The 21,896-nt window shown below is 45.5% G+C and overlaps 4 protein-coding genes and 2 non-coding genes across 6 annotated transcripts; 5 read left to right on the top strand and 1 right to left on the bottom strand.

Moving 5' to 3' along the window:
* The first annotated feature begins 2,738 nt into the window (after positions 1-2,738).
* On the top strand, positions 2,739-4,589 carry LOC142544226 (uncharacterized). Its single transcript, XM_075651284.1, has one exon. It carries the CDS (start codon positions 2,739-2,741, stop codon positions 4,587-4,589), a length of 1,851 nt encoding a protein of 616 aa, XP_075507399.1.
* Positions 4,590-10,866: 6,277 nt separating this feature from the next.
* On the top strand, positions 10,867-11,502 carry LOC142544227 (uncharacterized). The gene has a single exon (XM_075651285.1). The coding sequence runs from the start codon at positions 10,867-10,869 to the stop codon at positions 11,500-11,502; it is 636 nt and encodes a 211-aa protein (XP_075507400.1).
* A 1,456-nt stretch (positions 11,503-12,958) lies between these two features.
* LOC142547922 (5S ribosomal RNA) lies at positions 12,959-13,075 on the top strand. The gene has a single exon (XR_012820817.1). It is a non-coding gene; the product is annotated as a 5S ribosomal RNA (ribosomal RNA).
* A 654-nt stretch (positions 13,076-13,729) lies between these two features.
* On the top strand, positions 13,730-13,849 carry LOC142547856 (5S ribosomal RNA). The gene has a single exon (XR_012820747.1). It is a non-coding gene; the product is annotated as a 5S ribosomal RNA (ribosomal RNA).
* Positions 13,850-16,921: 3,072 nt separating this feature from the next.
* Positions 16,922-17,557, top strand: LOC142544228 (uncharacterized). The gene has a single exon (XM_075651286.1). The coding sequence runs from the start codon at positions 16,922-16,924 to the stop codon at positions 17,555-17,557; it is 636 nt and encodes a 211-aa protein (XP_075507401.1).
* A 1,475-nt stretch (positions 17,558-19,032) lies between these two features.
* LOC142547227 (F-box/FBD/LRR-repeat protein At1g13570-like) lies at positions 19,033-21,751 on the bottom strand. The gene is made up of 4 exons (XM_075655400.1): positions 21,610-21,751; positions 20,070-20,915; positions 19,639-19,794; positions 19,033-19,494 (listed from the first exon to the last, which is right to left on the bottom strand). Exons 1-4 carry the CDS (start codon positions 21,619-21,621, stop codon positions 19,213-19,215), a joined length of 1,296 nt encoding a protein of 431 aa, XP_075511515.1. The 5' UTR covers positions 21,622-21,751; the 3' UTR covers positions 19,033-19,212.
* Between the last annotated feature and the right edge of the window lie 145 nt (positions 21,752-21,896).

The raw sequence follows: 21,896 nt of genomic DNA on the forward strand, positions 1-21,896 counted from the left end.
GGACTAGTGACACTTGCTGGAACCGGACCCTAAATTTCCCGTGAGTATCACTTGGCGCCGTCTGTGGGAATATTTGAGTTGAGACGTAGAGATGGTAGGGAGGAGAGGGAGTAGAAGAGTTAACTCAGCGTCATCGCGTCCTCAGAGGGGACCCGAACAGTCTCATGCTGAGGCGAGGCAGGAACAACCCCATCAGGAGACAAGAACTGAACAACCTCGTCAAGAGACCAGGGTCGAGCAACCCCGTCCTAATGAAAATGTGGGGAACTTGACCCTGGAGCAGTTGGGTCAATTTATCACTCGGATAGTGGATGAGGCTATGAAGAGGAACCAAGAATATCTGTTCATTGAAGAGCAGGCCACTCGCCAGGAGCGAGAGGAAAATGTTGAGGGCCAGCAGAGCAGAATTGAAGAGACCCAGCCCCTCCCAAGCGAAGAAAATGCAGAGATTGGAGATATGTGGAAGGAAATACGGATGTTGAGACAACAGATGGGAAGCAGAGCGCCGACCCCCAAGAAAGGAAGTCCTTTTTCGCTTGCCATTCTGGAAGAAGGACTTCCCCCGAGTTTCCGACAACCGAATGTTAGAGAATATGATGGACATTCCGACCCCGAAGAGCATTTGGGGAGATTTGAGAATGCGGCTTTGTTGCATCAGTATACAGATGGAGTGAAATGCCGGGTGTTCTTGGGCACGTTGGTGAGGTCAGCCCAGCAGTGGTTTAACACCTTGCAGCCTAACTCCATATGTTCTTTTGAGGACTTTTCAGTCGCTTTCTTGCACTGGTTCGCCAGTAGCAAGAGACATCAGAAAAATTATTTGAGCCTGTTCGTGATGAAACAGCAAGAGTCCGAGACTTTGCGAGAATTTGTCCAGCGTTTTAACAATGCAGCGCTGGAGATATCAGCAGCTACCCCGGACATCATGATAAGTGCTTTCACCCAAGGCCTGAGAGGAGGGGAGTTTTTTAAGTCGCTGGTCAAGAAGCCTCCGTCGAGCTACGATGATCTGTTAGCTCGAGCTGAGAAGTACGTAAACTTGGAGGATGCCTAACGGTACAGAAGGATGGAGAACCGGCCCGGAGGAAGTAGAGTTGATGGAGTGGAGAAAGGGGGAAGAAAGAGGGGTGCGGGGGAAAGAGAGCAGGACAGAACTAGAAGTAGAGGACAATTCTCGTCACATGTTCCTCTCAATAGGAATCGTGATAAAGTGATGGAGGTAAGGGAGCCAGAGGGAAGGTGGGAGAAGTCGCAGAGAGCGGAGGGCGGAGTTAGGATGCCTCCGATGGACAGACGAGAGGGATACTCATCCGGGGATCGACCAAAACCTCGCCCGTCTCCTAGGTGGGGTCGAGGTCCTCCTTGGATCAACCAGAGGGTCGGAGAGCCGAGAAGAGAAGGGCGGGGTCAGGATGCTCCTCGGGAACCTGTCGAACCAAGGAGGAGAGCAGATGAATATAACCACCCCACGAGAGGAATGATTCACATGATCTCGGGGGGTGCTACTGATGGAGACTTTGGGCGAGCCCGGAAAGCGCACGGAAGGAGGTTGGAGAATTTTGAGATATCAAGGGGTGCAGACTTACCACAAGATCCTGTCATCAGCTTCGGGCCGGAAGACCTTCGAGGCATCGTGGCTCCTCACAACGATGCCTTGGTGGTGACGGCCACCATTGCCAACTACGATGTGGCAAGGATCTTCATTGATAATGAGAGCTCTGTAAATATATTGTTTAAGAGCACGTTGGATCAGATGAAGGTGGAAGGATTCGAGTTTGATCCAGTCTCCACTCCTCTATATGGGTTTGCGGGCCATGTCATTCCGCCGCTGGGTCAGATTACTCTTCCCCCATCTTTGGGACGTGACTCTCAACGGGTAACAAAGATGATAACATTTACCGTGGTGGATACCCCCTCATCGTATAATGTAATCCTGGGGCGGCCAGCCTTAAAGGATTTCAAGGTTGTAGCTTCCACGTATCATCAGAAGTTGAAATTTCCTGTGGGAAAGGAGGTGGGAGTCTTATGTGGAGACCAGAAAGTTGCACGACGATGTTATGAAGGAATAGTGAAAGAAGAGGGGAAAAGTGCTCGTGTGGAGGTCAATATGATTAGAAGGGGGCGAAGCGGGTTGCCCGTGGTAGTGAGGGAGGTTCATGAGGTGATGGATGAAAAGTCGGAGATTGTGACATTGGGACCCGATGAGAAGACCCTCAGAATAGTCCCTGACCTTGACCCAAAAGTCAGGGAGGAACTCATTATTTGTTTACAAGCTAATCTCAGCGGATTCGCTTGGTCAGCCCAAGAGCTCACAGGGACGAGCCCAGATGTAGCAGAGCACCGATTGAACATCTTACCGAATTCTCGTCCCGTAAAGCAGAAGAAGAGACATTTCGGGCCTGAGAAAGATATAGTTATAAAAAAAAAAAGTGAGGGAGTTGCTCAATGCTGGGCACATTCGAGAGGTGCAGTTTCCTACTTGGCTCTCGAATGTCGTTCTTGTTCCGAAAAGTTCAGGGAAATGGAGGATGCGTGTGGATTTCAGAGACCTCAATAAGGCATGCCCTAAAGATTGTTATCCTCTGCCTCGGATAGATCAGTTGGTGGACTCCACAGCGGGACATCAATATTTGTGTATATTGGATGCTTATCAGGGATACCACCAAATCCCTTTGGCCGTGGAGGACCAAAATAAAGTGAGTTTCATTACCTCTGAAGGAACTTTCTGCTACGTGGTCATGCCCTTCGGACTCAAAAATGCCGGAGCCACGTATCAGAGACTGATGGATAGGGTATTTTCTGAGCAGATGGGAAGGAATGTCGAAGTGTATGTGGACGACATCATGGTAAAATCAAAAGACTCATCCCAGCTTGTACCTGATTTGGTGGAAACCTTTGCGACCCTCAAATCCTACGGGCTGAAGTTGAATCCTCAGAAGTGTATCTTCGGGGTGAGGAGTGGAAAGTTTTTGGGTTATATGGTGACAGAAAGAGGGATCGAGGCCAACCTCGAGAAAGTCCAAGCTATCCAAGATATGGTCTCTCCTCAGGGACCCAAAGATGTTCAACAGTTGACAGGGAGGATTGCTGCTCTAGCACTTTTTATCTCGAGGTCCGCCTACAGAAGCTTACCATTCTTCCGGACCTTGCGCAAGGCGAAAAAATTTGAATGGGGTCCGGATTGCGAGAAGGCTTTCACCGAGTTGAAGGAGTATCTTGCTGAGCTTCTTGTCCTGGCCAAACCGGCAGCAGGTGAGCCTTTGTGGGTATATTTATCTGCCACTGAAGGAGCTGTGAGTTCGGTCCTAGTCAAGTCAGAAGGATCAGTTCAGCAGCCGATTTACTACGTTTCGCATGCACTCAAAGGGGCAGAAATCAGGTATTCAGGGTTGGAAAAATTGGCTTTGGCTTTGGTGATGACAGCGAGACGCTTGAGGCCCTACTTCCTATCTCATCCAATTGTGATGCTAACTAACAGTCCATTGGGCAGAATCCTCACTCATTCCGATATGTCTGGCCGTTTGGTAAAATGGACTACTGAGCTGGGAGAGTATGACATCCAATATGAGCCTAGAATAGCTATCAAAGCACAAGCCTTAGCCGATTTTCTGGCTGAGACCGTGCATCAGAAGAATGAAGACCCTTGGAAGGTGTATGTGGATGGTTTCTCGTCGAAGGATGGAAGTGGGGTGGGAGTAGTATTGATTTCACCGGCTGGAGAGGAAGTGAAGTTGGCTGTGAGATTGGATTTTCGAGCATCCAACAATGAGGCAGAGTATGAGGCTGTGTTGGCAGGACTGCGAGCAGCCAGAAATGTGGGAGCTACCCGGGTACTTATTTTTTCTGACTCACAGTTGGTAGCACACCAGATGAAGGTGATGTATGATGTGAAAGATGAGAAGCTTATTGAGTATGCTCGAGAAGTGGACAGAGTCAGAGAGAAATTCGCAGAGATTACATTTGAACAGATTCCCCGGAAAGAAAATGAAAAGGCAGACACTCTAGCCAAAATGGCTGGAACAATGGGAAGTTGGAAGACTAGAGATGTGGTATTTCAAGTTGAACTCACACCTCACACGAGTTCACCCGCAGTTGAACAGGAGGAGGAGGATTGGAGGACTGGCATAGTTGATTACTTGAAAGAGGGAAAGCTTCCTAATAACCATCGCGAAGCTCGTAAGTTGAAGACCCAGTGTTCGCGTTATGTGATGATCGGAGAAGTTTTACATAGAACGTCTTTTGCAAGGCCGCTTCTTCGGTGCTTGAGTTATCAAAAGGCTGATTATGTGCTCCGAGAAGTTCACGAGGGATGTTGTGGAAATCATTTAGGGGCTTATGCGTTGGCATGGAAGGTGCTGCTCGCCGGTTATTCTTGGCCCTCCGTGTTGCGTGATGCTCAAGAGTTAGTGATGTCTTGTGATAGTTGTCAACGCCATGCCCGGTTACATCACCGACCGGCCGCGGCAATGAAAGCTGTCACGGCCGCCTGTCCTTTTGACCAGTGGAGAATAGATATTGTGGGGCCTTTTCCTATAGCTCCTGCTCAAAAGAAGTTCATATTGGTAGCAGTTGACTATTTTTCAAAATAGGTGGAAGCAGAGCCTCTAGCCAGAATCACTGAGAATGACGTCCTGAAGTTCTTGTGGAAGAGTATAGTATGCAGATACGGAGTACCTAGGAAACTGATATCCGATAATGGGAGACAGTTCCAAGGGGCCAAGATCCAAGCTTTGTGTAAAGAGATGAATATCCAACAAGTCTTGACCTCTGTAGCTTACCCACAAAGTAATGGTCAGGTAGATGTGACTAATCGGACACTGGTGCAGGGTCTAAAGGTTCGACTTGGCAAAGCTAAGGGCAATTGGGTGGATGAGCTACCAAGTGTCTTATGGGCATACCGAATCACTCTGAGGGAAGGAACCAAATAAACTCCTTTCAGTTTGGTCTAAGGTAATGAGGCAGTGCTCCCGGCTGAGATTGGTTTGGAATCGGCAAGGGTAGTGTTTTATGACGAAGACAATGATGCGAGACGCGCTACTGACCTTGATCTTTTGGAAGAAAAGAGAGAGTCTGCCAGCATTCACATGGAAGCTTATAAAAACCGTATTGCACAAGTCTTATAATCGGAGAGTCATTCAGAGGAACTTCCAGGTAGGTGACTTGGTCCTGAGGAAGGTGCAAGAAGAGCAGAGAGGAAAATTGGACCCAAAGTGGGAGGGTCCCTTCAAAGTTATTGAAAGGCTGAGCTCTGGAGCCTATTATTTGGAGAATGCGCAAGGCAAGGCATTGAAGAGGCCCTGCAACGCTTATCATCTTAGAAAATATTATCCTTGATTTGATTGCTGATGTATTTCATTTCGAATTTTCCTATGTAATCATTTGAAATTCAATAAAATTCTGTTCTTCTTTTTAATTCCTGAATGTTGTTGTATTGTAAAAAGAGAAAAAAATTTATTTTTCTATTTAGGTTGTGCCTAGTAGAGGAGCAGAGTTGGGGCAAGGAGAAATTTTATTTTCTACTAAGGCATCGCCTAGTAGAGGAGCAGAGTTTGGAAAAAGAGAAAAAAAATATTTTCCTACTTAGGTTGTGCCTAGTAGAGGAGCAGAGTTGAGGCAAGGAGAAATTTTATTTTCCTACTAAGGTATCGCCTAGTAGAGGAGCAGAGGGCAGGAGAAAAAATTTATTTTCCTACTTAGGTTGTGCCTAGTAGAGGAGCAGAGTTGGGGCAAGGAGAAATTTTATTTTCCTACTAAGGCATCGCCTAGTAGAGGAGCAGAGTTTGGAAGAAGAGAAAAAATTTTATTTTCCTACTAAGGCATCCCCTAGTAGAGGAGCAGAGTTTGGAAAAAGAGAAAAAAATTTATTTTCCTACTTAGGTTGTGCCTAGTAGAGGAGCAGAGTTGGGGCAAGGAGAAATTTTATTTTCCTACTAAGGCATCGCCTAGTAGAGGAGCAGAGTTTGGAAGAAGAGAAAAAATTTTATTTTCCTACTAAGGCATCGCCTAGTAGAGGAGCAGAGTTGGGGCGGGAAAAAATTTTTATTTTCCTACTTAGGCTGTGCCTAGTAGAGGAGCAGAGTTGGGGCGGAGAAGAATTTTATTTTCCCACTTAGGTTGTGCCTAGTAGAGGAGCAGAGTTGGGGCAAGAAGAAATTTTATTTTCCTACTAAGGCATCGCCTAGTAGAGGAGCAGAGTTTGGAAGAAGAGAAAAAATTTTATTTTCCTACTAAGGCATCGCCTAGTAGAGGAGCAGAGTTGGGGCGGGAAAAATTTTTATTTTCCTACTTAGGCTGTGCCTAGTAGAGGAGCAGAGTTGAGGTGGAGAAGAATTTTATTTTCCTACTTAGGCTGTGCCTAGTAGAGGAGCAGAGTTGGAGCGGGGAGAAATTTTATTTTCCTACTAAGGCATCGCCTAGTAGAGGAGCAGAGTTGGGGCGGGAAAAAAATTTTATTTTCCTACTTAGGCTGTGCCTAGTAGAGGATCAGAGTTGGGGTGGAGAAGAATTTTATTTTCCTACTTAGGCTGTGCCTAGTAGAGGAGCAGAGTTTGGAAGAAGAGAAAAAAAATTATTTTCCTACTAAGACATCGCCTAGTAGAGGAGCAGCGTGAAAAATTAAATTTTCCTGCTAAGGTATCACCTAGCAGAGGAGTTAGAGGGTTGGAGTGTGGAATTTTTATTTTCCTACTAAGGCATCACCTAGTAGAGGAGCAGCGTGAAAAATTAAATTTTCCTGCTAAGGTATCACCTAGTAGAGGAGTTAGAAGGTGGGAGTGTGGAATTTTTATTTTCCTGCTAAGATATCAACTAGTAGAGGAGTTAGAGGGTGGAGATGTGGAATTTTTATTTTCCTGCTAAGGTATCACCTAGCAGAGGAGTTAGAGGGTGGAGATGTTGAGTTTTTATTTTCCTGTTAAGGTATCACCTAGCAGAGGAGTTAGAGGGTGGGGATTTGATTTGCCCTAGCATGTTAAAAATATCATATACAAACTCCGAAGAAGCCATAAATTCAAATGCAGAATACTCAATGTTGCGTAAAGCGAGTTCGTACATGCCAAAAGCGTGCAAAATAAAGTAACCAAATGTAAACATCGCAAAAGTCGCATAGTACTATGGAAAGTAAACCAGTGCAGAAAATAACAGAATATGACCCGAAGGCATACAATGTCTGCAGAAATAAAAAAAATAACAAAAGTAACGGTCTAAGAATCGGGGGGGGGAGACTTGCTACGAAAGCCTCAATGTCGATGAAGTCAGTAGGGGCGCCTGGCGGAGGATAGCCCTGAGCCTTGAAGAGGCCGACCGCACCCTTGAACCCACCTCCAGGAAATGATAAGCTTTAGGAGCGCAGATATCGTTGAACTCCTCAGACTTGAGGAATTCTTCCTTGAATGAAGAGGCTTAGGAAGCGTGTTGCGCCTTGGCGTCCTTGAGGTCCCTATGGATTTGTGCTGCCTCAGCTTGAGCAGTCTTTAACTCTTCCTTCAGCCTTTGGTTCTCCCTCACACTGTCCTCTGTCAGTCGCTGAAGCTCGTGTTTCTCTTTCAGAAGCTCTTGTTTTTCCCTCAGAAGCTTGTCACCTCGAGCTTGGGACTCCGAAAGCTCCTTAGCATGTGTCGCTTTCATCTCATCGATAGTAGCCTGGAGCTGTTCACGAAGAGCCATGCCCTCGCGCAAGTCTTGGCAGGCAGTAGATCGAGTGGCGTTGGCACGCTCCACCAACTCCCCTATGTACATCATGCCCTGGATAAGTAGACAAGAGTGAAAGGATGACAAGAAAATCATACATGTATTGGACATCAATCTAGAGACAAGAAGGAGAAATATACCTCTGTGATGCTGCTGCATGTCCGGCGAGTGAGGTCTGACCACCCCAGTGAATTCATGAACGCTGCATCCGCGTAGGAAGGAAGCTGATACATTATCTTCTGAGCCAGCTGAGTAGGACCCCGCCCCACGATGGCCGTATCCGATGTGTATAGAGGATGTACCCCCGATTCAGGGGGAGGCCCCTCATCCGACCCTGACCCTTCTGGAGAAGAGACCGACAAGACTGAGATCTCAGAAATCTTGCGCTTACCAGAATGCGGGACTGACGGGCTAGGATCAATGGATGCCTTCTTCTTACCAGGCGGAGGAGGTGGAGAGGAGGCTCGCTTTGGGGCGGAGGAGGATGGGCCTGCCTTCTTCTTTGCAGCAGTAGGGGAGCTAGCAGGCCTCTTCGCAGTAGTGGAGCAAGAACCTGTTTTCTTCTTTTCAGCAGCATTGCAATCTCCATTTGTGCCCGTCGTGACTGCTGGAACGACTGATTTCTGTGGGGCAGAGGATGAACTCCCAATTTTCTTTTTCGCAATCTAACGTTGCAGTGCGGCATTCATGATTCTAGCACCTGCAAATAAAAACAGTGAACCGAATGAGAATATCGTCAAAAAACACAATAAGCAAAAGAGAAATAGAAAGAGTAAAGAGAGAAGAGTATCTACTGGCGTCCTCCTTCAGTTTAATTTTCGCGGGACTTAACCCAGCATGACACAAGAGATCTTCTGATAGAAGTTGGGGAATGCTAAAGCATCGATCTCCTAGAACACTCATTATCTCCAGATACTCCTTATCCTTCTTATAACCCTTAGAAAGTTCAGGCTTGGAAAAAGTGGGGTTCCAATCGGTATAACAAGTCAATTCTTTGGGTGGCTGGATAAAGAAGAAGTATTTTTTCCAGTCCTTAACATGACTAGGAGCCCCCTCGAAAAGCTTATGGCTAGACCGAAAAGTCACATAGAAAGGTCCTTCTTTTGATCTGAACAGAACAAAGAAGTATGAGAAAGTGGTGCAGTTCAAAGGGAGGTCTAGGGCCCGAAATAACACAACAAAACAGCTTATCAAGCGGAGAGCATTGGGAGTGAGCAGACCTAGATGCACCTGATAGTACTTGCTCAATTCTTGGAAGAAATCACATAAGGGAAAACGAAGACCGGTATCAAGGTGGTGCTGAAAGAAGGTGTAGAAGACCTTGGGGGCTAGGTAGGTTCGGTCCTTAGCGGTAGGAATGATGATCTGATGGGAGGGAGGAATGTGCCACAAAGTCCTAAGTTTTGACTCGCTACCAGGAGGGATGTGGGATGACAAATGACCATACCATAAATTATCTGCCTCAGATATGTTCATTTGTTGGGTCACGTGACGAATTTCCTTACCCGGACGATTGTGGGTGACAACTTCCTCCTCATGGGAATCAAGAGTGAAGTCAGGATCAACTAGGGAAGTCCTACTCTGGCTAGACTCGCTAGACCTGCTAGACTCGCTAAACCTCTCGGAACGACTCGAGGAACTAGACTCGGAATCGGATCCGGAAGAAGACATAAGTGTTACGGATAATCAAACAGCAAAAGGAGATAACTGACCCGGAGGAGACGTGACAGAATACTCAAAAAACCGCAAGGATGAGCTGGTGACGAGCACAAGTGTGGTGCACGCTCGTGCGCGCGGCGCTGGGCGAGCTGGGGCTGGGCGAGCATGCAGGGGCGAGTCTGCGTGCGCGCCGGGTGAGCGTGGAGTGGGGCTGGGCGAGCGTGGGCGCTCGGCGTCGGGTGAGCGTGGAGTGGGGCTGGGCGAGCGTGGGCGCTCGGCGTCGGGTGAGCGTGGAGTGGCGCTCGGGCGAGCGTGGGCGCACGGCATCGGGTGAGCGTGGAGTGGCGCTCGGGCGAGCGTGGGTGCTCTGCGTCAGGCGAGCGTGGAGTGGTTGGGCGAGCGTGGGCGCTCGGCGTTGGGTGAGCGTGGGCGCTCCGCGCCGGGCGAGCGTGGGCGCTCGGCGTCGGGCGAGCGTGGAGTGGCGCTCGGTCGAGCGGGCGCTGGGCGAGCGTGGGCGCTCGGTGTCTGGCAGGCGTACGGGGGTGAGGCGCGCACGGTCGGGGGCGAGGCGCTCCGGGGCGAATGATCGTGCGGGGCGAGGGCGCGCCGGGCGAGCGTCTGGCAGGCGTGCAGGGGCGAGGCTTCGGTGCGAGGCGAGCAGGAGATGGAGAGGCTACGGGGCGAGGCGAGCATGAGATGGCGAGGTGGGGGCTCGGCTGGGCGAGTAGGTGCGCGCTGGCGAGGGCTCGGCTGGGCGAGTAGGTGCGCGCGGCAAGGGCTCGGCTGGGCGAGTAGGCGCGCACGACGACGGTTCATCTGGGCGAGTGGGTGCGCACGGCAGGGGGAAGCTAGGGTGGAGTGTGGGAGAGTTAATCAATGAATGAATTGCAGGGAAAAAATTATGTAGGGAAGAAGTGAAATTGAAGTAGGGGAGAACCTCTATTTATAGGGGGAGCCCAAATCTTACCAAGAGTGCGATTCCTTTAAGAGCAGGATTATGATTTGACGTGACCGGGCAGGTCGATCCTTGTAATTTTCGCAGCGGTGGACATCGTTCGTTAACGGCAAACAAAATAATTTTTTCTAATACGGTACGTCCTCATCGCCGATAAACCAAGGACAACACAACTAATCGAACTTTGAACCTACGATTCAGTTCGATTCAGGAGGGGGAAACTGGTGATACCCCATGGATGGGCCCACTACCCTTGGCCCATCCCTAGCCCAAATGGAAGACAAGCCCATCAAGGGCCCAGGTATCCTCCTATAAATACCAGGTTTGACTGTTCAGTTAGATTATTCACTATATTGTTTTCAGCAACATCCTTAGTTGCTCCCCCCATATATCCTCAATCTCTGACTTGAGCGTCGGAGGGGCTACGCCAGGACACCCTCCTGGCCCCCTCCTAACGACCTTATTTGTGATTTCAGGCTCAGGGTAATTTCAAAACCTGCGTCTGGACTAGTGACACTTGCTGAAACCGGACCTTAAATTTCCCGTGAGTATCACTAGATATCATGGTTGCACCTTTAGATAGCAACCCATCATACATATGGAGATCATTGATGTGGAGTCGACAGCTACTAAAGAAAAGAATAAGTTGGCGAACTGGTAAGGGCGAGAGTGTTCGGATATATCTAGATCATTGGATCCCTGGTTTTCGTTCACAGATTCAGGCCCCTAGAGGACAGGGAAATTTTGTCACCGTCAGTGAGCTTATGGTAAATGGGGCATGGAACAAACCTTTGGTGCAAACAATCTTTGCTCCACATATTGCACAGGAGATCTTAGCCATCCCACTGCCCACGATACCACCAAAGGATTCGAGACTTTGGCCATTTGACTCCAAGGGGAAATACTCGGTTAGAGATGGATATAAAGTAGAGATTGGATCCTATGAATCTCCAAGCCACTATTCGTTGGTTCAATCTAAACAGTGGTGGAGCTACATTTGGAGTTTACTATTCTCCCTAAAGTCAGAATTTTTTGGCGATGAGTTCTACAAAAAATTATCCCAACAACAAGAAATAAGCTCTCACCATGTTCCAGAGGTTGACGCTTGCCCACTATGTAGCTCTGACAATGATTCAACCGAGCATGTGCTGTTTTGGTGTTCAGGGATCAGGAACTGTTGGAACGCGACACTGTATTGACAGATTCTCAAGAAGGCAAGACATCTTGATATTGTGGATATATATTTTTGCATGAGGAGAGCAAGGGGATATGCATTTCAGTAGATTGGAGTGTCTCGCTGCTCCAGGAATTCCAGATAGCTCGCGAATATATGCTCATAGGCCCTCGAGACAATATCATTTGCTCACCGACAAGGTGGTCTGCTCCTCCACCCAACCTTTTAAAAAATGAACGTTGATGCGGCGTACAATAATTACACTAAACACTACGTGATCGGTGGGTTGGTTTGCAACCGTGCGGGACATGTTTTTATTGCTTTTGGTATGAAAATCGACAAGCCTCCTACGGTTGTTTATGCAAAATTAGTCGCGATATGGGAGGGCATCAAATTGGTGCAAGAACGAGGATTAACGATTCAACAAATCTCTACTGAATCACTCTTGGAGGTGCTAGCACTGACTTGTCCGGTGTAAGATCGTCGTTATAATGAGGGCAATTTCTATATTTATTAAGGCACTTTCGAGAAGTTAAGTTGTTCCACTGTGTAGATCGACAAATGTGATTGCACATATTATCGCACATTTTGTTTTTCCTTACACTCTCTTTTATCACATGGGAACAAGTGAATTTTCCTTTTTGGTTGGAATATTGTGTAACAAAATACTTTACTTTGAATCAATATAATTACAAGTTTTACCTGTCAAAAAATAAAAATAAATGCACAAGAATTTTGGGAGTGTCCACCACCTAACTTTCAAACATTCCCAATTTATTGAGCGGACGCTCGATTGGCCCCATTTAATACAAAATATTAATAACACTTGAACAAGTTCTGATTATCATAAATTAATTATTGGTATTTTTCAAAAAATGTTTCCAGGTCGTATTAATTCATCATTTCTATGTTTTATTTAAAATATTTCAATCAAGTACATGAATGGGCATATAGAAAAAAATATGTTATCATCACTCGTGTGAACTGACATAAACTTCTCTTCTTTGAAAGAGATGTTCGGATTTGAACCAACGTAAAAACGAAAATTTTTTCCATCCCACCTCAACGTTGTAATCAGTTGTATATAAGACTCCTATACGAAACACACATGAGATTCACGCATCAAAATCCAATTACATACGATCCAAAGGAAATTCTTTTCAAGTATAGCAGATACATAATATTTTCAATAGAAGTTAGATTTTCTACAATATGTATACAGAAACCAGTTAAACCCCAACTCATTCTTGTTTAATTGACTGGTGAAGAGGTATATGTACTAAGCAATAACGTATCAAAATGGTGACATGGATCGCGACACGAGCACTTTCCAAGGAGGTCACCAATCCTAGCACTGCCATCGCGTCCAGAACGCTTAACTTCATTGTTCTGATTGGGCGAGAGCAGTGCCGCATGTTGTCCATCGCCGCCCGCTCCACACTTACTCGAGGGATATAAGAATAAACATCCCACTCAATGTCGGGTGAGATCATACCAGCACTAATGCACCGGATCCCATCAGAACTCCGAAGTTAAGCGTGCTTGGGCGAGAGCAGTACTTGGATGGTGACCCCCTGGTAAGTCCTCGTTTGCACCCCTTTTCGGGTTTTTCTATTTTTGATTACTTGTTGACAGACGATTTTCGGTTCAAATCATCTGACTCTCGATCAGGACCAGAGAAGACATGTGAAATCAACGTAGCTCGGGCACTGCCGGATTTTGACAAAATTGTAGGCTAATTTGATTGTAAACGGGCAAACGAACGAGACTCATTCCTCCGCAATGAGCTGGCGAGATTTTAGCCGAATTCCTTCTCTAAGACCCTCTAATTTGCGATTTTCCGCTTCTGTTAAGCTTCCAATTGCTCGAGAAATCCGCTTAGGAAGTCCGAAATTCGATTCCGGTTCCATTTTATCGTATCCCAGGCATAATAAAAGCTTTACATTCGCTATTTTTTTCTTCTAATTTTTTTCTATTTTGTGGGAACATTTAGCGATTTTTGTTGTCGTGAGCCGGTGCTGTGCGGAAGGGTATAACGCAGATTACTCCTGGAGACGGTTAACTCATTAAAAACAATTATTTCAACTGTTTTAGCCATAATTTACGTAAACGGTCGCGACACGGTTAACTCATCGCGCCAGAACGCTTAACTTCATTGTTCTGATTGGGCGAGAGCTGTGCCGCGTGTTGTCCATCGCCGCCCGCTCCACACGTACTCTATGGATATAATTATAAACATCCCACTCAATGTCGGGTACGATCATACCAGCACTAATACACCTAGATCCCATAAGAACTCCGAAGTTAAGCGTGTTTGGGCGAGATCAGTACTTGGATGGTTGACCCCCTGGGAAGTCCTCGTGTTGCACTCTTTTTCGTGTTTTTCTATTTTTGATTACTTGTTGACAGGGAATTTTTGGCTCAAATCATCTGACTCTCGATAAGGACCAGAGAAGACATGTGAAATCAACGTAGCTCGGGCACTGCCGGATTTGGACAAAATAGTAGGCTAATTTGATTGTAAACCGGCAAACAAACGAGACTCATTACTTCTGAGCCAGCTGAGTAGGACCCCGCCCCACGATGGCCGTATCCGATGTGTATAGAGGATGTACCCCCGATTCAGGGGGAGGCCCCTCATCCGACCCTGACCCTTCTGGAGAAGAGACAGACACGACTGAGATCTCAGAAATCTTGCGCTTACCAGAATGCGGGACTGACGGGCTAGGATCAATGGACGCCTTCTTCTTACCAGACGGAGGAGGTGGAGAGGAGGCTCGCTTTGGGGCGGAGGAGGATGGGCCTGCCTTCTTCTTTGCAGCAGTAGGGGAGCTAGCAGGCCTCTTCGCAGTAGTGGAGCAAGAACCTGTTTTCTTCTTTTCAGCAGCATTGCAATCTCCATTTGTGCCCGTCGTGACTGCTGGAACGACTGATTTCTGTGGGGCAGAGGATGAACTCCCAACTTTCTTTTTCGCAATCTAACGTTGCAGTGCGGCATTCATGATTCTAGCACCTGCAAATAAAAACAGTGAACCGAATGAGAATATCGTCAAAAAACACAATAAGCAAAAGAGAAATAGAAAGAGTAAAGAGAGAAGAGTATCTACTGGCGTCCTCCTTCAGTTTAATTTTCGCGGGACTTAACCCGGCATGACACAAGAGATCTTCTGATAGAAGTTGGGGAATGCTAAAGCATCGATCTCCTAGAACACTCATTATCTCCAGATACTCCTTATCCTTCTTATAACCCTTAGAAAGTTCAGGCTTGGAAAAAGTGGGGTTCCAATCGGTATAACAAGTCAATTCTTTGGGTGGCTGGATAAAGAAGAAGTATTTTTTCCAGTCCTTAACATGACTAGGAGCCCCCTCGAAAAGCTTATGGCTAGACCGACAAGTCACATAGAAAGGTTCCTTCTTTTGATCTGAACAGAACAAAGAAGTAGGAGAAAGTGGTGCAGTTCAAAGGGAGGTCTAGGGCCCGAAATAACACAACAAAACAGCTTATCAAGCGGAGAGCATTGGGAGTGAGCAGACCTAGATGCACCTGATAGTACTTGCTCAATTCTTGGAAGAAATCACATAAGGGAAAACGAAGACCGGTATCAAGGTGGTGCTGAAAGAAGGTGTAGAAGCCCTTGGGGGCTAGGTAGGTTCGGTCCTTAGCGGTAGGAATGATGATCTGATGGGAGGGAGGAATGTGCCACAAAGTCCTAAGTTTTGACTCGCTACCAGGAGGGATGTGGGATGACAAATGACCATATCATAAATTATCTGCCTCAGATATGTTCATTTGTTGGGTCACGTGACGAATTTCCTTACCCGGACGATTGTGGGTGACAACTTCCTCCTCATGGGAATCAAGAGTGAAGTCAGGATCAACTAGGGAAGTCCTACTCTGGCTAGACTCGCTAGACCTGCTAGACTCGCTAAACCTCTCGGAACGACTCGAGGAACTAGACTCGGAATCGGATCCGGAAGAAGACATAAGTGTTACGGATAATCAAACAGCAAAAGGAGATAACTGACCCGGAGGAGACGTGACAGAATACTCAAAAAACCGCAAGGATGAGCTGGTGACGAGCACAAGTGTGGTGCACGCTCGTGCGCGCGGCGCTGGGCGAGCTGGGGCTGGGCGAGCATGCAGGGGCGAGTCGGCGTGCGCGCCGGGTGAGCGTGGAGTGGGGCTGGGCGAGCGTGGGCGCTCGGCGTCGGGTGAGCGTGGAGTGGCGCTCGGGCGAGCGTGGGCGCACGGCATCGGGTGAGCGTGGAGTGGCGTTCGGGCGAGCGTGGGTGCTCTGCGTCAGGCGAGCGTGGAGTGGTTGGGCGAGCGTGGGCGCTCGGCGTTGGGTGAGCGTGGGCGCTCCGCGCCGGGCGAGCGTGGGCGCTCGGCGTCGGGCGAGCGTGGAGTGGCGCTCGGTCGAGCGGGCGCTGGGCGAGCGTGGGCGCTCGGTGTCTGGCAGGCGTACGGGGGTGAGGCGCGCACGGTCGGGGGCGAGGCGCTCCGGGGCGAATGATCGTGCGGGGCGAGGGCGCGCCGGGCGAGCGTCTTGCAGGCGTGCAGGGGCGAGGCTTCGGTGCGAGGCGAGCAGGAGATGGAGAGGCTACGGGGCGAGGCGAGCACGAGATGGCGAGGTGGGGGCTCGGCTGGGCGAGTAGGTGCGCGCGGCGAGGGCTCGGCTGGGCGAGTAGGTGCGCGCGGCAAGTGCTCGGCTGGGCGAGTAGGTGCGCACGACGACGGTTCATCTGGGCGAGTGGGTGCGCACGGCAGGGGGAAGCTAGGGTGGAGTGTGGGAGAGTTAATCAATGAATGAATTGCAGGGAAAAAATTATGTAGGGGAGAAGTGAAATTGAAGTAGGGTAGAACCTCTATTTATAGGGGAGCCCAAATCTTACCAAGAGTGCGATTCCTTTCAGAGCAGGATTATGATTTGACGTGACCGGGCAGGTCGATCCTTGTAATTTTCGCAGCGGTGGACATCGTTCGTTAACGGCAAACAAAATAAATTTTTCTAATACGGTACGTCCTCGTCGCCGATAAACCAAGGACAACACAACTAATCGAACTTTGAACCTACGATTCAGTTCGATTCAGGAGGGGGAAACTTGTGATACCCCATGGATGGGCCCACTACCCTTGGCCCATCCCTAGCCCAAATGGAAGACAAGCCCATCAAGGGCCCAGGTATCCTCCTATAAATACCAGGTTTGACTGTTCAGTTAGATTATTCACTATATTGTTTTCAGCAACATCCTTAGTTGCTCCCCCCATATATCCTCAATCTCTGACTTGAGCGTCGGAGGGGCTACGCCAGGACACCCTCCTGGCCCCCTCCTAACGACCTTATTTGTGATTTCAGGCTCAGGGTAATTTCAAAACCTGCGTCTGGACTAGTGACACTTGCTGAAACCGGACCTTAAATTTCCCGTGAGTATCACTAGATATCATGGTTGCACCTTTAGATAGCAACCCATCATACATATGGAGATCATTGATGTGGAGTCGACAGCTACTAAAGAAAAGAATAAGTTGGCGAACTGGTAAGGGCGAGAGTGTTCGGATATATCTAGATCATTGGATCCCTGGTTTTCGTTCACAGATTCAGGCCCCTAGAGGACAGGGAAATTTTGTCACCGTCAGTGAGCTTATGGTAAATGGGGCATGGAACAAACCTTTGGTGCAAACAATCTTTGCTCCACATATTGCACAGGAGATCTTAGCCATCCCACTGCCCACGATACCACCAAAGGATTCGAGACTTTGGCCATTTGACTCCAAGGGGAAATACTCGGTTAGAGATGGATATAAAGTAGAGATTGGATCCTATGAATCTCCAAGCCACTATTCGTTGGTTCAATCTAAACAGTGGTGGAGCTACATTTGGAGTTTACTATTCTCCCTAAAGTCAGAATTTTTTGGCGATGAGTTCTACAAAAAATTATCCCAACAACAAGAAATAAGCTCTCACCATGTTCCAGAGGTTGACGCTTGCCCACTATGTAGCTCTGACAATGATTCAACCGAGCATGTGCTGTTTTGGTGTTCAGGGATCAGGAACTGTTGGAACGCGACACTGTATTGACAGATTCTCAAGAAGGCAAGACATCTTGATATTGTGGATATATATTTTTGCATGAGGAGAGCAAGGGGATATGCATTTCAGTAGATTGGAGTGTCTCGCTGCTCCAGGAATTCCAGATAGCTCGCGAATATATGCTCATAGGCCCTCGAGACAATATCATTTGCTCACCGACAAGGTGGTCTGCTCCTCCACCCAACCTTTTAAAAAATGAACGTTGATGCGGCGTACAATAATTACACTAAACACTACGTGATCGGTGGGTTGGTTCGCAACCGTGCGGGACATGTTTTTATTGCTTTTGGTATGAAAATCGACAAGCCTCCTACGGTTAATTATGCAAAATTAGTCGCGATATGGGAGGGCATCAAATTGGTGCAAGAACGAGGATTAACGATTCAACAAATCTCTACTGAATCACTCTTGGAGGTGCTAGCACTGACTTGTCCGGTGTAAGATCGTCGTTATAATGAGGGCAATTTCTATATTTATTAAGGCACTTTCGAGAAGTTAAGTTGTTCCACTGTGTAGATCGACAAATGTGATTGCACATATTATCGCACATTTTGTTTTTTCTTACACTCTCTTTTATCACATGGGAACAAGTGAATTTTCCTTTTTGGTTGGAATATTGTGTAACAAAATACTTTACTTTGAATCAATATAATTACAAGTTTTATCTGTCAAAAAATAAAAATAAATGCACAAGAATTTTGGGAGTGTCCACCACCTAACTTTCAAACATTCCCAATTTATTGAGCGGACGCTCGATTGGCCCCATTTAATACAAAATATTAATAACACTTGAACAAGTTCTGATTATCATAAATTAATTATTGGTATTTTTCAAAAAATGTTTCCAGGTCGTATTAATTCATCATTTCTATGTTTTATTTAAAATATTTCAATCAAGTACATGAATGGGCATATAGAAAAAAATATGTTATCATCACTCGTGTGAACTGACATAAACTTCTCTTCTTTGAAAGAGATGTTCGGATTTGAACCAACGTAAAAACGAAAATTTTTTCCATCCCACCTCAACGTTGTAATCAGTTGTATATAAGACTCCTATACGAAACACACATGAGATTCACGCATCAAAATCCAATTACATACGATCCAAAGGAAATTCTTTTCAAGTGTAGCATATACATAATATTTTCAATAAAAGTTAGATTTTCTACAATATGTATACAGAAACCAGTTAAACCCCAACTCATTCTTGTTTAATTGACTGGTGAGAGGTATATGTACGAAGCAATAACGTATCAAAATGGTGACATAGATTATTTTACGATAGTTTTGCTTGATGTCCAACTTTGGTAAACATTGACCAATGTTTTGATGGTTCTTGTTAATACACTTGAAAAGGCAATTCCGTTACATTTGTTTTTATGATAATAAAACCCGCAACCGCTACTTTTTTATACTTAATTCAGTAATATTGACCAATGTGTCGATGGTTTAGAAAATACTGATGAGGAAATAAACAAATGTTACAACGTATTTCCATTTCAGTAGGATAAAATAAACTATAACATAGAGATAAGTCCATCGTTTTTACTTTCCTTCCCCATGTTCCAGCACTTAGAAACAAACATGATCCCAGATAAAATTCCAAAAAACTAAAGGAGATATGATTTACATTAACCAGATTATGGATCAATGTAGATAATTTCTGCATGGACAGAAGCTCGTCGGAAGCGAAGCAACTCCTTTAGTAAATCCCACCCGCCATCGACAGAGGCAGGTTTGACAGTCATCCTTTCAAGAACAGGCGAATTTGCCAGCAAAAAGTCGATGAAATTCAGTTCTTGTTTGATCCCAGATATCCCAACAATCTTAATAAACTTCAGATGCTTAAATGCAAAGCTTTCAATGTTTTCCGGAATATTAGAAGTGGTCCTTACATTCGCCTGTTGCTCCTCTGCACGAGCCTGTGTATAGTTGGGGAGATGATTGAGATTCAATGGAGAGTATACTCAGGAAAGGGAAATTACAAAAAACAAATTGAAAAACAAGACGTTTAATATAAGGTTGAATGAGATATGGTAAAATTAACAAGCGTAAAAAAAACTAACCAACATCTCAAGCTCCTGAAGATGAGGAGAACTTCCCAGAAGGCAAAGCGCTGCTAGATTCTCTTCCACATCATTGAAATTGATTCGTATTGAAAGAAAACCAAGATCAACACAAGGTTTTGGTAGCTTTCCTGGTATGGTTCCAGCAGCCAAATACTGGAGAGACAAATCAGAAAGAAGGGAGATAACTGACTAGAAAGTTGAGATAAAAACATAAGTAATTGATTCATAACTAAGCGCTTGGCTACCTATACACAAGGAGGAATTTAATAAAGCGTATTAAATAAAGCTGGCTAGCAAATTACATGACAATTCCAATATAAGAGCAAATAACTCTGCTTTCTAATTAATATAGTTTTTTCAATCAAAGCACTCATGGGTGTAACATTTTAAAATCTTGGAATTTAAGTTATGATGAGAACTGATGGCACCTTCAAGAAATAGCTCTGAACTTCAAGCCTTTGAATACGCGGTAGACAAGCAAAAAAATTGATCAAATTGCCGGTGCTTCCAAAAGCTAGGTTTCGGTCACTTTCAGTGTTAACATACAGACCAATAGAGACGACAGCCAACTGGGATGTGTCTTGGAAACTAACATCTTCAAAAACGCCTCCAATGTCAAAGAAAAGAAGATTTGGAGCATGTATATTAAGAAGGGCAAAACCATCAAAGTTCATCAAAGTCAGCCGCTCAAGTAAAGGGCAGCTGGATATCATGTATTCAAATGCACTTTGGTCCATGGTAATATGTTGAAGATCAAGGCTTTTCAAGCTTTTAAAACCAATAAATGAAAATGGAGGCAATAAAAGGCAGTTAAAAAGTTCCAAATGGACCAAATTTTGGAAAGTGTATATGGAAGAAGGGAGCTTGTAACGATGGCCCTTCCATATCTCAAGTATAAATTCCTTGACAGAGCCTCGAGACAGGAAAAGAATCCACTTATCAATATCACTTACACCTTGAAGATCTCGATGAGAAAGTTTAAATTTATGAATAGGGCCATTGTGAAGCAATAGGACGTGGTCAACAATACTAACAAGCTTGTTTTTTATGAGGGTTTGATCTTGGGTAGACACTAAAACTGATTGATTATCAAATACAAGATATGGAAGTGTAACCCATTTGTATCTCCACCTGGTTGACAAAACACTCGTTCGCACAGCATCCCTTAGGGGTAAATATGACAAAATTTTGTCTATAATATGCCCTGGTAAGTGGCCAATTTTGTCCACCTCTGTTTTCACTTTGTTGGGTACGTTCGGTGGTTCTCTTTGCTTCTGTAAATCAAAATATTTGCAAACCAAATTAGGATGCTAAACAACTAAGCATGCATGTTACGGAATGAAAAGTTGGCAACAAATAAAGATCAAGATAGACAAGAATCCAGGGCTACAGAAAGAAAAAAATTATAAATTATAAACTTCATAAATGGGCCAACACAATTATCAAAATATAAACCGCAACTAATAAATCCTCAAAATATCTGGATTAATATCTAAAGCCAACTATTCTAGCAATTTGTGATTGGCCAATTTGTAGACTAAAGCCTACTGATATAGAGAGTCTATCAATACGATCACATTTTTCAAAATAATTCCATTTGCACTAATTTTCGGTTAAGTTAATATATGCTTTTGCAGAACTAGAAGATAAGTGCAACATGGACGGGGATAAAATTTTCTTCACACTTTACAGAAGGTCAAAACTAAGAATGGAAACCATTTGCCTTCAGATGTTGCCTAGTTTGGATAATGCTTTCAAAGATAACCAAGCAGTTCATGCCATTTTAGCCACTCTGTCATTGCATTGAAATGTTTAGAAACAAAATGACACTTCAGCTTAAAGAAACAAATATATGCCTGCACAGAGGTTCAAGCATCCAGGTATAAGCGCAGCACACACGTCAATTATTTTAAACAAAAAACAAATCCAATAAACTTATAGAAAGTGAGATTTTGGAAATTAAATTACCATATTGCTCATGGAGGACAACAAAGATGTTCAGCAAATACTTCAGAGTTCAAAGTACGTAGTTCTTCCATCAAGACTTAATTCCCATAGGAAAGTTTGAAGAAAACAACAGACTGCCAGGCTGCCACCTCACAGCAAGACACAAATCTTCCTGTCCAAACATAACTAAAGTCAATATAAAAGATCATTCCTCTCCGTTTCTAAGTTAAGTATTCGTAAAAGTTTGCAAAATCAGTTTCAGTTTACTGTGATAATGTGTCTTTGCAGGTTCTATACCCTTCACAACT

Source organism: Primulina tabacum, chromosome 5, assembly GCF_025594145.1.
Source record: "Primulina tabacum isolate GXHZ01 chromosome 5, ASM2559414v2, whole genome shotgun sequence".
In the NCBI taxonomy this organism is placed as follows: domain Eukaryota; kingdom Viridiplantae; phylum Streptophyta; class Magnoliopsida; order Lamiales; family Gesneriaceae; genus Primulina; species Primulina tabacum.